The sequence below is a fragment of the Lepidochelys olivacea genome (assembly GCF_965140295.1).
Source record: "Lepidochelys olivacea isolate rLepOli2 genome assembly, chromosome: 8".
NCBI lineage: Eukaryota > Metazoa > Chordata > Testudines > Cheloniidae > Lepidochelys > Lepidochelys olivacea.
The window spans coordinates 84141969-84155163 of NC_140418.1; the positions used below are offsets into that span (position 1 = coordinate 84141969).

Here is a 13195-nt window from a genome sequence, read left to right on the forward strand (position 1 = left end):
AAGAAAAGGAGTACTTGTGGCACCTTAGAGACTAACAAATTTATTTGAGCATAAGCTTTCGTGAGCTACAGCTCACTTCATCGGATGTATTCAGTGGATGAATGCATCCGATGAAATGAGCTGTAGCCCACGAAAGCTTATGCTCAAATAAATTTGTTAGTCTCTAAGATGCCACAAGTACTCCTTTTCTTTTTGCGAATACAGACTAACACAGCTGCTACTCTGAAACCTGTTAGAACAAAATAGCACTGACAAATGGAGACACATTACTTAGGGATGAGGTGAGACAGTATGACGTTTAATCTCACCTTGAAAGTGACCTTTGGGCTGTCACATCAGTTTATATCAGCACCAAAGCTCTGCTGATTTGATCATAATTGCATTAATTAGAAGTTAAATTAATACACTGAATTCCTTACTATCAATGCCATCTCTGCATCAATAGCACTGTACACCGTGCTGTACTGAGCAATGCAGGTTGGATTAATGTAGAAGGTCGGTAACAAAAGGAAAGCTCTGCCTGTAATCAGAAGTTCTGCAGATTTATAGACATCCCTGTAAATTCTGACTTCCAATTTCCACCTAAGTTCCAGTACAGGTTAAAGGGGAAAACTTAAGGGAAAGTCATCAGGAAGAGGTGAGCAAACACTACAGTTTCCTTCATGGCTAGTCTCCTTTGGCTCAGCCTTGCTCCCACTGTAGTCATTAGAAGCAGAATTGGGTCTCTTAAGAGGACAGTTTGCCTGAAATGCCCATAAGTAAAACTCAACATGTGAGAACTGTACAACATGGCAAATTTAAAAGGATATCCAATATAATAGTACAGTACAGTGCATACTACAGATACATATAAGAACAATGAAACTAACGATGAAAAACAAAGCATTTTGTGAACCTTCTAGGGTATGTGTGTGTGTGATGCTGCTATTATTTATTAATATATGATTATATTAATATTCACAGTGGAGAGATATTTACTGTAGCTTCATTGTTCTCAAGTCAGAGTGAGGGTCATAACTAGGATCAATGGAGAAACCACAGACAAAAAATGGATCCTGCATTTTTAGAGTCCTTCTATGAGTTCTGCTATTTTCCACAAAGTCTGTAAAGAAAAAGAACTTTCTACCTTAGTCTGTTGTAAAGAAGGGATCAGAGCACTATGGTACATTTCATGGATGTCACATAATACACATGAAATGTGACATTTTGAAAGTGTGAGAAAAGGCCTAGATACTTTTACAGCGTTTCAAACCAAAAAGGACTGCAATATGCAAATTAACCACTGTCAGCTGAATTAGCCTGAGTTAACTCTGTCTCAGTCTGACCACCTCTCCCATTGTTGTTCATAACTGTACCGAAATCAATCTGTAGGACTAAAAAAAAAAATCTCCCAAATAGTTTTGTGTTGTTTGGGTTTCTATGAAAGAACATTTTAAAAACACTGAACACATGGATAAGTTCAGTGCAAAGAGATGAGTTTAATAAAAACTAGTTTTAGTTGTTAAAATTCTTCAAATATATAAAATCGATCAAGCAAAAGAAGTGAATGAAGCTTTACACACATTTCTGAGTTCTGATGATATCCAAACTACTTGGGGACAGATCCTCAGATGTTGTAAATTGTCATAGCTTCATTGACTTCACTGAAGCTATGACAATTTACTCCAGTTTAGGATCTGCCTTTGATATTTACGATCACAGTAACCAGGGATGTTATCAGAATCACATTATTTGTGTGTGTGTTAGTACAAGCTTTTACACCAGGGGTGGGCAAACTACAGCCTGCGGGCTAGATCCGGCCCATCAGGGCCTTTGGATCCGACCTGCGGGATTGCCACCCCTGTGGCACCGCGGGGCTAAGGCAGGCTCCCTGCCTGCTTGTACCCGCACCGCTCCCGAAGTGGCCGGCACCATGTCCCTGAGGCCCCTGGAGGAGCAGGGGGCAGAGGGCTCCCCGCACTGCCCTCGCCTGCAGGCGCTGCTTCCTGCAGCTCCCATTGGCAGGGAACGGGGAACCATGGCCAATGGCAGCTTTGGGCGAGGTACCCACAGGCAAGGGAAGCACGTGGATCCCTCTGCCCCTCCCTCCCCCTGGGGCTGCAGGGACATGGTGCTGGCCGCTTCCAGGAGCGGTGTGGGGCCAGGACAGGAAGGGAGTGTGCCTTAGCCCTGCTGCATGCTGCTGCCACCCCGGAGCCACTCAAGGTAAGCGGAGCTGGGCCGGAGCCTGCACCCCTCACCCCGCCTGCACCCCAACCCCCTGCCCTGAGCTCCCTGCCGCACCCCTCTGCACACCAACCCCCTGTCCTGAGCCCCCTATCCTGAGCCCCCTGCTGCACTCTCCTGCACCCCAACCCCCTGTTTTGAGCCCCCTGCCACACCCCACACTCCTCCTGCACTCCAGCCCCCTGCCCTGAGCCCCCAACCCCCTGCCCTGAGCCACCTCCCACACTCCTCACCCCTCCCTGAACCCCAACCCTCTGCCCTGAGCCCCCTCATACACCTCGCACCCCTCCTGTGCCCCAACCCCTTGCCCTGAGCCCCTTCCTGCACACCGCACCCCCTCCTGCACCCCAACCCCCTGCCCCAGCCCTACATTCATGGCCCTGCATGCAATTTCCCCACCCAATGTGGCCCACCCTTGTTTTTACAAGTTGCATGGTGTGAGTTTATGTATAACAACTTCATACCTTACATGCATAATGAAATAAGAGACCAGAGACCACGTTCCTTCAGCTACACTAGATACTCAGACTTATCAGGTAGCTACATTTCTTTAAATGTGTTTCTGTTTTGATAAAAATGTTTTGCTAACGTATTTTATCAATTAACTAAATTCCTGGCCTGTGTAATTATACTGCATATCCACAGTCAGTATCTCCATCAGCCAAATTCCACCTTAGATAACTCTTATTTTATGAAGACTTACACTTCACACAGCTACCTGTGCTGCATTCCCCTCTCTGTCTTTTATTTTCTGTTGCCAAATTCTGTTGTCCACACATTCAAGCAAAACTACCAATAAAGTCAATGGAAAGTTTGCGCAATTAAGGACAGCACAAATCTGACCCTGTATTTTTAAGTCAAAACCGTAAATGCATAACATGCTAAGCTGACTGATCCGTAATCAGCAACAATAATGTGTACAGTACTTTGAGAGATTACAGATGGTAACAGTGCCAAGCCAGAACTGCTGGCTGTGTGCAGAGGTGCCTGCAATCTGGAATACAGCGAACGGTACCATTTTCTATCTCTGTCGCATGCTCTGTAATGCAAATTGAATGTTATCACCTATTGCACACAGAAGCTGCTAAAAACTTTAAACAAGGATAATCAAAATGCAATGAACCAGTATTATGATTTGTTAAAATGAGAAAAATAGAGATCACTGCTGGTGGCACAAAAGCAACAAAATATAAACACAAGATAGTCAGCATCCAATTAATTATAACACTTTCAAACAGCTCCAAATGTAAGCCTGGTAAAACACATTTTTCTACTATGTGTATATATTTTTTCACCCAATTAAATCTTTTCCAAGTCTTGTTACAATCAAACACTGTATCCGATTGTACTCTTTCTTCTCCCTCAAAGTTTGATGGAAACATTAAATACTTTTTCCATTTTTTAATCTCTTAACTGTATTAGTGTTTAATAACTATATATGCTATATGTACAGACTAATTCCACTATCTCAAAACACAGAGGCAGTGCCATAAAAAGAAGCCCAAACCCCTCTGTCATACATAACTACATACTGCTGAGCTTTATGTCACGACACACTCTCCCCTGACAAGGTTATTCCAGAATAAAGTCTCCCCCTGGTAGATCTGTTACATCATAATGCCTCCATCAAGATGTTTATTGCATAATAAAGTCTCCACTCCACAGTAGAACTTTTATGGATAGAGGACTTCATTCATGTTGCTAGCCATATGCCACAAAAGTCTCCATTACAGCTCAACTTCAATGTTTGACCCCCCCCCCCCCTGCTCACCAGGACCAATCTCCTTGATCTCCTTAGGAGCAATTGACTACTCTATTCCAAAATGCTCTATGATTTTGTGATATAACAAAATGGAATAGACTGAACCCTCAGACTCATTTTCCTTATCCCCATAATTTTCCAGATAAGAATGGTTAATGTGATGACACTATGAGCCATTCACCCCAAACATGTCAATGCTTTTGCCTGTTTAGGTGGACGGAGTAAAGAAGAAAGCAGAATATTTTTTTCCATGTAGGAATAAAGTCCCAGCACTAACGTCTGAGAGATTATGGAGCTATAAGACTATTTGCAGAATGACTGTTCTTCAAACACTTGATTAACTGTACTACTCTCTGATCTGTTTAATTATATATATAAATATCATTGTGATCCATGTAAATTAGTGGGTTGGTCATCAAGTTCTCTGAGCGCTTCAGCAAAGGCCTAAAAACTCATATTTTGTTTGCAAGATTGGTTTTGTTATGGTACTTTTTTTGGGGGGGAAATGCAAAATCTGGTGGTCTGAAATATTTTCCAGTTACATCTGTGGCAGAACTCTCACATGTTATTGGTAGTAACCACTGTTGAGTCAATACTGGGTAAAAAGCTTTTTAACTATCCAGAGTCTTGTTCTCATGTTCACTTCAGAACAATCAGATGGTTAAATACTTATTTCTTGCAAGATTTAGAATACTGCTAGCCTTTCTGTTTTCATAAATTCTGTCCTACTCACATGCGGTAATTGCTCATAAAATATTAGCATGCCATTTATTGCTAACATTGTGATCCTCATTTTGATAAACTATCAAAAAGTTACATCTCCCTGTCTGATGACTAGGCAGAGCCTGATCCTGCTTCTGTGGAAGTCAATATAAAAATTCGTATCAACTACAGACGTCATGAAAGGTGCTGCTTTGATAGTCTGTGAGACCAGTGTCCTCTCTTTAGTCATTGAACAAGTACAGCACAGACAAAAGCAGGGAAAGCTTCTCCAGACTGGCCTGACAATGTGCCGCAGTCTTGCTGTGAGGTAAGAGCTTCTAGGAGTAGCAAGGTGGTTGCTATTTCCCTCAGTCTTTGACCTCTCAGCAGCAGCTATCAACAAACAGTGATTCTGTGCCACTCCTGATAGTTTTTATAATGTAAACACTTGGCTACTAAGAACTAAAGGGAGATGTCCCACTTATTTCAGTCATCAGGTGGCAATGATTTTCAACCACTGTTGGCCTGAGATGCTAAGGGTGAAATGCTAAGAACCAGATTCAGAGCCATCCAGCCTGTTCCACAATTTTTAAGAGCTCAGTTCAAAAAAAATATTATACAGCTTCTAAAGTGCAAAACGCTGCTGAAGCTAAGAACATTGGCTGTGATGCAGAATCAAGGTAAAATGCATGAAAACAAAGATTAATAAGAAAAAAGTTTCAAACCTCAGTAGGTGCTGAGAGGCTCATGCAAAGCATTCTTCAACAGTGAATAGGAAATTAGATATGTTAGCCATATTCTTAGAAGCTGTGTGGCCACCATGTCTGAGTGGACCTGGAACTACTATTCTGACTGTATATGAAGTAAAAGAAGAATGTGGTAGGTAATCTGAGCATAGTACGTGATAACTGAAATTTAGGGTATGTTTATGCTGCAATTGGAGGTGTGACTGAAGCTCAGATAGGCATACCTGAATAACTTTAACCTAGCTAGCACAGTTAACAAGACCAATGCAGATAAGGTGGCAGGGGTTTCAAATCAGGCAAGCGAGGGTTCCAGGCAGGCTTCTACATCCCACACTGATGCTTCTACCACCACATCTTTACTGCTATTTGTAGCTGTGTTAGCTAGCTTGTGCTAGTGCAGGTATGCCTACCTAAGCTGCAACCACACCTTCGACTGCAGTGTAGACATTCCTGATGCGATACTTTGCTCTACAAGGCCCAATGCCTTGATTTTCAAACAAATATTCTCCTCAAGCATAAGGTGATTTACTTTGGTAGTAAACTAGTACTGGCCCACTAATGCCAGTAGCTGTACATACTGTAGCCTGTGACATTTTAGTATTGTGAATAATTGTTAAATTTTATCCCTGAAGGGAAATGCCACTACAACCACAAAATACAACCTTTATACGTGCCAATATCTTTCTTTTGTATATTTCTTCTCCTGAGTCTAGATACCACATTAGAGAGCCCTACTCCACTAGACTCCATCCACCCTCCCTGCCTTCTGTGAGGGGTTCCAGGATCTACCCATGCCAAACGATGGGCACTAAGGTCTGTCCTATGTGAGGGGCAGCCAAGATTGCACACCACTGGTGATGGACACCAGAGTCCGTTCACCCTTAGGTAAAGGATACGGAAGTCTGACATCCCAGACTCAAGTGTTCCCAGTCAGCCCACTCTGGGGTTTTGAGCACCACAGGCAGCGTAACTTGAGGGAAGGGATACCACAGTTTACCCAGAATGGGTGAAGGGCACCAGAGTTTGTTCACCTGAGATCAAAGGGCGGCAATGTACATAATCACAGAGATGCACCACAGCCAGCATGCCTCCAAGAGGAAGACCGTGGTCGACAACTTCACTCTTCTGGCACAATGGACCTTTCTACAATAAAGATGAAGCTCACCTATGCTTTCTTGGGGGCCAGTCCAAGTCTGTGGCATGAACTCTTACAAGAACTAAGGATCATCGCAAGCTGCACCACCTTCCACTCTAAGTCAAGGCCCGGTTCTTTGACCTTGCTATCTCTAACATAAACCTAGAGCAATGGGTATGTATATTATTTTTTAAAAATCCAAAATAAAACACTGCTTGTGGAGAAACAAACACAGAACAGAGGTGCAGCCACTCTGCTTTCTGCATTACTGGAAGGTGCTCAGATACTACAGGAATGAGTGCAGTATACAGACGTGAGCAGAGAAGAGTAGAATAGGGTCCGAGGCATCAGTCCGGAAGCAATGAAACCACTGATGTACCACCACAAATAAATGGCTAAGGGGGCCAGTCATACCACCCCCCTCCCTCATACACATAGAACGAGCGGAAAACAATGACGTCCCTGCCACCATGAGTCACAGTCCCGCTTCCCATTAAGCAAAGGGCAGTAGAGTCACACCAGGGCAAGGGATGCAGGAGTCACGGCTACCCCATGGACAAGGAGTACCACCACCCCAGTCCCACCCCTCTCCCAGGGGAATGGTGCCAAATGACATGTCTGAGCCAATCATTCAGGACCTGCTGGGAGAGCAAAGCTTCTGCTGGGAGAGCAGGCCCTGAGCTGGGAGGAACCATGTGGGAGGCACCCATAGATCCCCCAAAGGGCCTTGCACCTGCCTGGGGTGCTCCATCCCCCCTGCCCTCGTGTCCAGGCCGGGGTGCCATCGCCTCACCTTGTGGTCCAGGACGCCGCTGTAGCCCTCCAGGAGCCCAGCCCCCACAGGGAGCCTGGGGCGCTGCTGGCTGGCGCCCAGCTGCTTGCTCTCCGGCTTCCCACTGGCCGCCGCCGCCACCTGCTGCTGCTGCTGCTGCTGGCTCGGCTCTTTCTGGCCCCCGCCGCCGATGCTGCTGTACATGAGCAACAAGCTGGTGCACATGGTGGTGAGCGCTAAACACACCGCCAGCCCGTGGCGCTGCAAAGGGGACAAAGAGACACTGAGCCGCCGCTGCGAACTGCAAAGCGCAGGGCCTGGGGCACAGACCCACGGACGGAGGGAGCCTAACGGGGGAGGGCGCAGTTCAAACCCCGACCCGCGTGGGAAAAGACTGGACACCCTGGAAGGAGGCGAGGGGCGGGGGGATGGTTCAAATCCTGAGCGGGGGAGACGGGCTGGAGTCTGGGTCTCCTGCTCTGCACACCCCCCCCCACCCCAGCCCTATGCCGCGCTACCTATTTGCCCCCCTCTCTCGGGGGGGGGGGCATCACATTGCAGGGGGCTACACCTAGCCCGGGGCAGCGGCGAAGGCGGGGCTCCCAGTTTGTTTCACTTGCGGGGCAGTGTCTATCCAGGCGGGCGGGAGGGTGCAGCTGCTCGGGTGAGGGGGTCTATTTTGGCAGCAATCGCCGCGCCTTTCCCTGTGCAGCTCCTGCAAGTTTGACACCAATGAAGACCAGGCAAAAGTGCGGCTAGAGAACTCCAATAATCCCCCCTCCCCCGCCGCCGCCCCTCTCCTCTCCCCCTCTCGCTGCCTCCCTCCCTCCCTTCTCCACCCCTTCATCTCTCATCCCCTTCTTCTTCCTTTCCTTCCGCCTCTGCCCCCCAGCCCCGTCTTTCCCTGTCCCCCTCTCCTTCCTTCCCCTTCCCAGGCTTCCCCTTCCCCCTCCGCTCTCTTTCCCGTGCCTTCATCCCCCTTTAGCCGTTCCACCCCTGCGTTTTCATGACTGTTAGGAATTGTTGCACTAGCCAAGTTACATCCAGACTCATCCTTTAAGCCGATCCGTTTCCCACCCGCTCTGAACAATAACGCTGCACAAGAATAAAAGAAAAGCAGGTGGAAAGTTCTCCTCCTCCTCCTCCTCCTCCTCCTCGGGTTTGTTCCCCTTCGTCAAATATAACAAAAGAGAAGATAGCAGCCCTGGAAAGGCTGGAGCATATGTCTGATGCCCTGGCCAGCCCCGATCCACTACCCTCGTCTTCTTCCCCACCAGGGCTGCTTTCGTTTGGTCCCCGGGTGACCTAGGGTAATTAGGTCCAACAACTGACTTACCATCAGGGTCTTCATTTTGTGCACCTCTTTGTACCGAATCCTCAGGCTTGCGCATCTGGGGCCACTTTTCCCTCTAGGGTTGCTACTGTGAGGAAGCCAGTGACATGTTTTTTGCCGGGGATCAGGCTGGAGAGACAGACGCCCGAGCCCGAGCTGGGGCTGTTGGGGAAAGCACTGCTGTGGCAGAGATTAGAGACAGAATTAAAACTGGACTGGACCCTCTTAGTCTCTCAGTGATCTACACAACTGCCGCCTGCCACTGTCTGCTGGGTCCTAAACTACTCCGGGTCCTTCCTCGTCTCCAGCACTGAGGCAGTTTCAGGATAAGCAGAAGTTAAAGGTTTCAGAGTAACAGCGTGTTAGTCTGTATTCGCAAAAAGAAAAGGAGTACTTGTGGCACCTTAGAGACTAACCAATTTATTAGAGCATAAGCTTTCCTGAGCTACAGCTCACTTCATCGGATGCATACTGTGGAAAGTATAGAAGATCTTTTTATACACACAAAGAATGAAAAAATGGTATGCATCCGATGAAGTGAGCTGTAGCTCACGAAAGCTCATGCTCAAATAAATTGGTTAGTCTCTAAGGTGCCACAAGTACTCCTGTTCTTTTTAGAAGTTAAAGGAAGACATAAGTTAGGTCGCATTATTCCTCAGAAAGAAACCTCATCTCAGCACACACACAGCAGCCACTTTCCCCTCTTCTGAAACAGAACAGCAGAGAGGGATAGAAACACACTCTACAGTCTTCTGCACAATGTCATATTTAATCAGTGGGTGGGATTCTGATCAACATAAATGAAACCTTTTCAAACTACAACGGCATTATATCCCTGCAGGCTGACACTAGCTTTGCCTTTTTTAAAATCCTGCTTTTAACACTAGGACCCAATCTTCAATTACCTTATTTCCATTTTGCCTAGAGGAAGATTCACCCCTCTCTAAGCATTAACTGGGTTTTCTGAGCCTTGTGGTTTTGAGGCAACAATTTTTCATCTAAATAATTTTAATTTTTTGTTTGTAAATATTTTAACACCCTCCATTTCTAGTATAGTTTTAACAACTTTTAGAGTCTCCTGCTTCCTTATTATCTAACAACCCTTCATAATAAGTTTTTAAAAATGTAAACACATGCTGGTCTCACTAGTAAGTGGAGCTGTAGTTTCTTGTACTCTTGCTCCTCATGCCATCCTTCTGGTTGCTGGAAATAAAAGTCGTTCTACTATCATTTCATAAGCAGTCCTCTGGCATCCTTTACTGTTTCCTTCTTTGATTTTGCTGTATTAATGATGCATAGTTCAATTGTGAAAACTTTAATAAAGCAACTTAAATTACATGAATTTCTTGCTCTAGGAATTCCATATTTATATATTCGCCCCTTCAAAACAACCCATTTTCAGATTGGTTTCTTATGAAGTTATTAAAATGACAGTATAGCATTTTGAAAAAAATTAGATCTTAATTATGAACATATTTCTCTTGAAATTATTCATCAAAAATAATAGTTCTAATATATGACTTCACATCTACCCTATAGCAATATAACATTAAAGACTACATTAAGGAGAAAATGATCAGCAGGCTAACTCAACCATGTTCACAATAATATCTTTCTCAAGGCTGGAATTGTCAATTTCTCAAGGCTGAAATCCATTTTTCATCTTTACTAATTCATTGGTAGACTAACAGTGGAACAAATGTCATCTCTAGCTATGGCACAGCATTCAGCAGGTGATGCTTTTTAAGAAAGTAGAAATTATTAGCAGAAACAAAAATGTATGCTACATCAGTGGAGATGGCAGTAAACATGCTTTGTCATTTCAAAGAAGATTGCTGGCATTGCAAGTATACTTGCTATTTATTCCATTTGTGGTTTAGGTTAGAATAGTACCAGTTGTTAAGACAGGAGCTACAGTATAAGAATAATCTTATCAGTTCTTGGTAATTCTTTATTATGTGGTTGCACTTGACACTCAAATTAGTGAAACAAAGGGCCAACTTGATGAATCATTGAAAGCAAATTATCTGCGGCTCTCCAAGGCTTCCTGCAAAAAACTACAAAAGGCAGCTCATGCATTTTACAGTGCTGTTTCTCAACTATCAGCAAGCAGGTTGCTGGTAACTGACAAAGCTCCTCTAATATATTTTGCCATGCCCAACTGAAGCATCTTATTTATGATGATTTAGGTTCATGGCTGTATGTAGACATCTGTGACACAGTATGCTGACCAAATTCATTAAACTTATAGTTGGGGTAGTAGCTGGGCTGATAGCTGAATATATTGATAGAGTAGCCAGGCTAAATTTTCTAATTTAATGCTGAGTTGGCCTTGAATATTGTCCAGTTTTCTGATTCTTAGATATTTAATTAGATTGCCATCCTGGCCATAAACACTAATCTTGGCAGTCAAATGGGCAGCGACACAAATAGTGTAGTATAAAGTAAATTCTGCAGTAGTTTTTATTTATAAGCATGGTTTGTCCAGGGAAAATTATAAATCAACTGGAAAACAGCCCAGATACTTAATTTAATTTTAAGTTCCCACAAGTTAATCGTTTTAGCTTTGTGGGGTTTTATATTTAAGAAAATGTATTTGTGTCTACATAAATGCATAGATATATAGTTATATGCACGCACACATTAAATTTAATAATTAGGCTAGCAAGAAGTAGAGGAATATGGGCTGAGTTCATAAACACTTAATCAACTTGGAATAAAACATTTTAAAGTTCATCTGACTCGCCTGATTCAATATCAAGTGAATCATCTGGTCATAATTTCTTTTTTATATGAAAGGGATACTGAAATGGATTTCTGATTATTCTGAACTCTGCCACAGTCCCCTGTTTATATCAAGCATTACAAGGACTGTGTTTTATCAATCAACAATTTTGTTTGCTGCTTTCAGAGGACACGTTTCACCATGGTCTAGGTCAGTGATGCTCAGTCTGAAGTGCCAGACCAGTGTCACACATACCACTTGTCATCACCCTGCACATGTCTCTTCCTATGAGTTTCTATTTCTGTACTTATATGACCCCCATCACTATGGGATCAAGAGGTTAAGGTATATTGGAACAGAAGAGGGTGCTCTTCTCACACCACAAGAAAGAGGGAGGGTAAATGCTGCTCAGACAGGCCTGGGAGAGGAAGGGGAGCTCCCCCCAAACCCCTACCACACACCCGCTCTTTACTTTAACCCTTGGTATTATCTGTGGTCTGAGTTAGAAGTTGCATGATGTCCTGACCTGCATATAGTGGTTACAGGCAAGGCAGAAAAGTTAAATGGCAAATGAAAACAGATAGACTGAGACAGACTAACACGGCTGTTACTCTGAAATCTGTCATTATGCAAGGCACTGCATTTAGCCGTATGGAGGGGAAATCTATCAACTGCATGAAAAAACTTGTACAGATACAGACAGACATCATCTTCCTTTCCAAATGCAAACAGATGGACATCGTACCAAAAGGACTGAAGGTAAAAAATCCATTACAATCTACATACCACACAGACTGTGCTGACAGCTTGTGCCACACGTTCTCAAAGAAACTGCAGAACCACCTGATCAACATCCTCTACAGCAAACAGGGAAAGATAAAGAATGAGCTCTCAAAAATGGATACTCTCATAAAAAAACAACCTTCCACACAAACTTCTTTGTGGCTGGACTTTACTAAAACTAGACAAGCCATTTACAACACACACTTTGCTTCTCTACAAAAGAAAAAGGACACTAAACTTTCTAAACTACTACATGCCACAAGGGGCTACAGCAATGGTTCCCTCAACCCACCCAGCAATATTGTTAACCTATCCAACTAAACTCTTAGCCCAGCAGAAGCAGCTGTCCTATCTCGGGGCCTCTCCTTCTGCCCCTCCACCCCCACGAACATGATACAGTTCTGTGGTGACCTAGAATCCTATTTTCGACATCTCCGACTCAAGAAATATTTCCAACACACCTCTGAACAACATACTAATCCATGGAGACCTCCCTACCAACACTACAAAAAGAAGGATTCTAGGTGGATTCCTCCTGAAGGTCGAGACAGCAGACTGGACTTCTACATAGAGTGCTTCCGCCGACGTGCACGGGCTGAAATTGTGGAAAAGCAGCATCACTTGCCCCACAACCTCAGCCGTGCAGAACACAATGCCATCCACAGCCTCAGAAACAACTCTGACATCATAATCAAAAAGGCTGACAAAGGAGGAGCTGTTGTCGTCATGAATAGGTCGGAATATGAACAAGAGGCTGATCGGCAGCTCTCCAACACCACTTTCTACAAGCCATTACCCTCTGATCCCACTGAGAGTTACCAAAAGAAACTACAGCATTTGCTCAAGAAACTCCCTGAAAAAGCACAAGATCAAATCCGCACAGACACACCCCTGGAACCCCGACCTGGGATATTCTATCTACTACCCAAGATCCATAAACCTGGAAATCCTGGGCGCCCCATCATCTCAGGCATTGGCACCCTGACAGCAGGATTGTCTGGCTATGTAGAA

At 44.5% G+C, this 13195-nt stretch overlaps 1 protein-coding gene across 2 annotated transcripts in view; it reads right to left on the reverse strand.

Moving 5' to 3' along the window:
• The window catches only part of ST6GALNAC5 (ST6 N-acetylgalactosaminide alpha-2,6-sialyltransferase 5), a 103121-nt gene extending 94071 nt beyond the window's left edge, over positions 1–9050 (reverse strand). Inside the window, exons 1-2 of one of the 2 annotated variants that reach the window (XM_084637181.1) lie at positions 8680–9050; positions 7365–7604 (exon numbers count right to left, since the gene is read on the reverse strand). In XM_084637181.1, coding sequence (XP_084493307.1) covers positions 7365–7604; positions 8680–8694 — 255 coding nt within the window. In that variant the 5' untranslated portion in view covers positions 8695–9050. The remainder of the gene's footprint in view (positions 1–7364; positions 7605–8679) is intronic. The other variant, XM_084637180.1, reaches the window with a different exon arrangement.
• Between the last annotated feature and the right edge of the window lie 4145 nt (positions 9051–13195).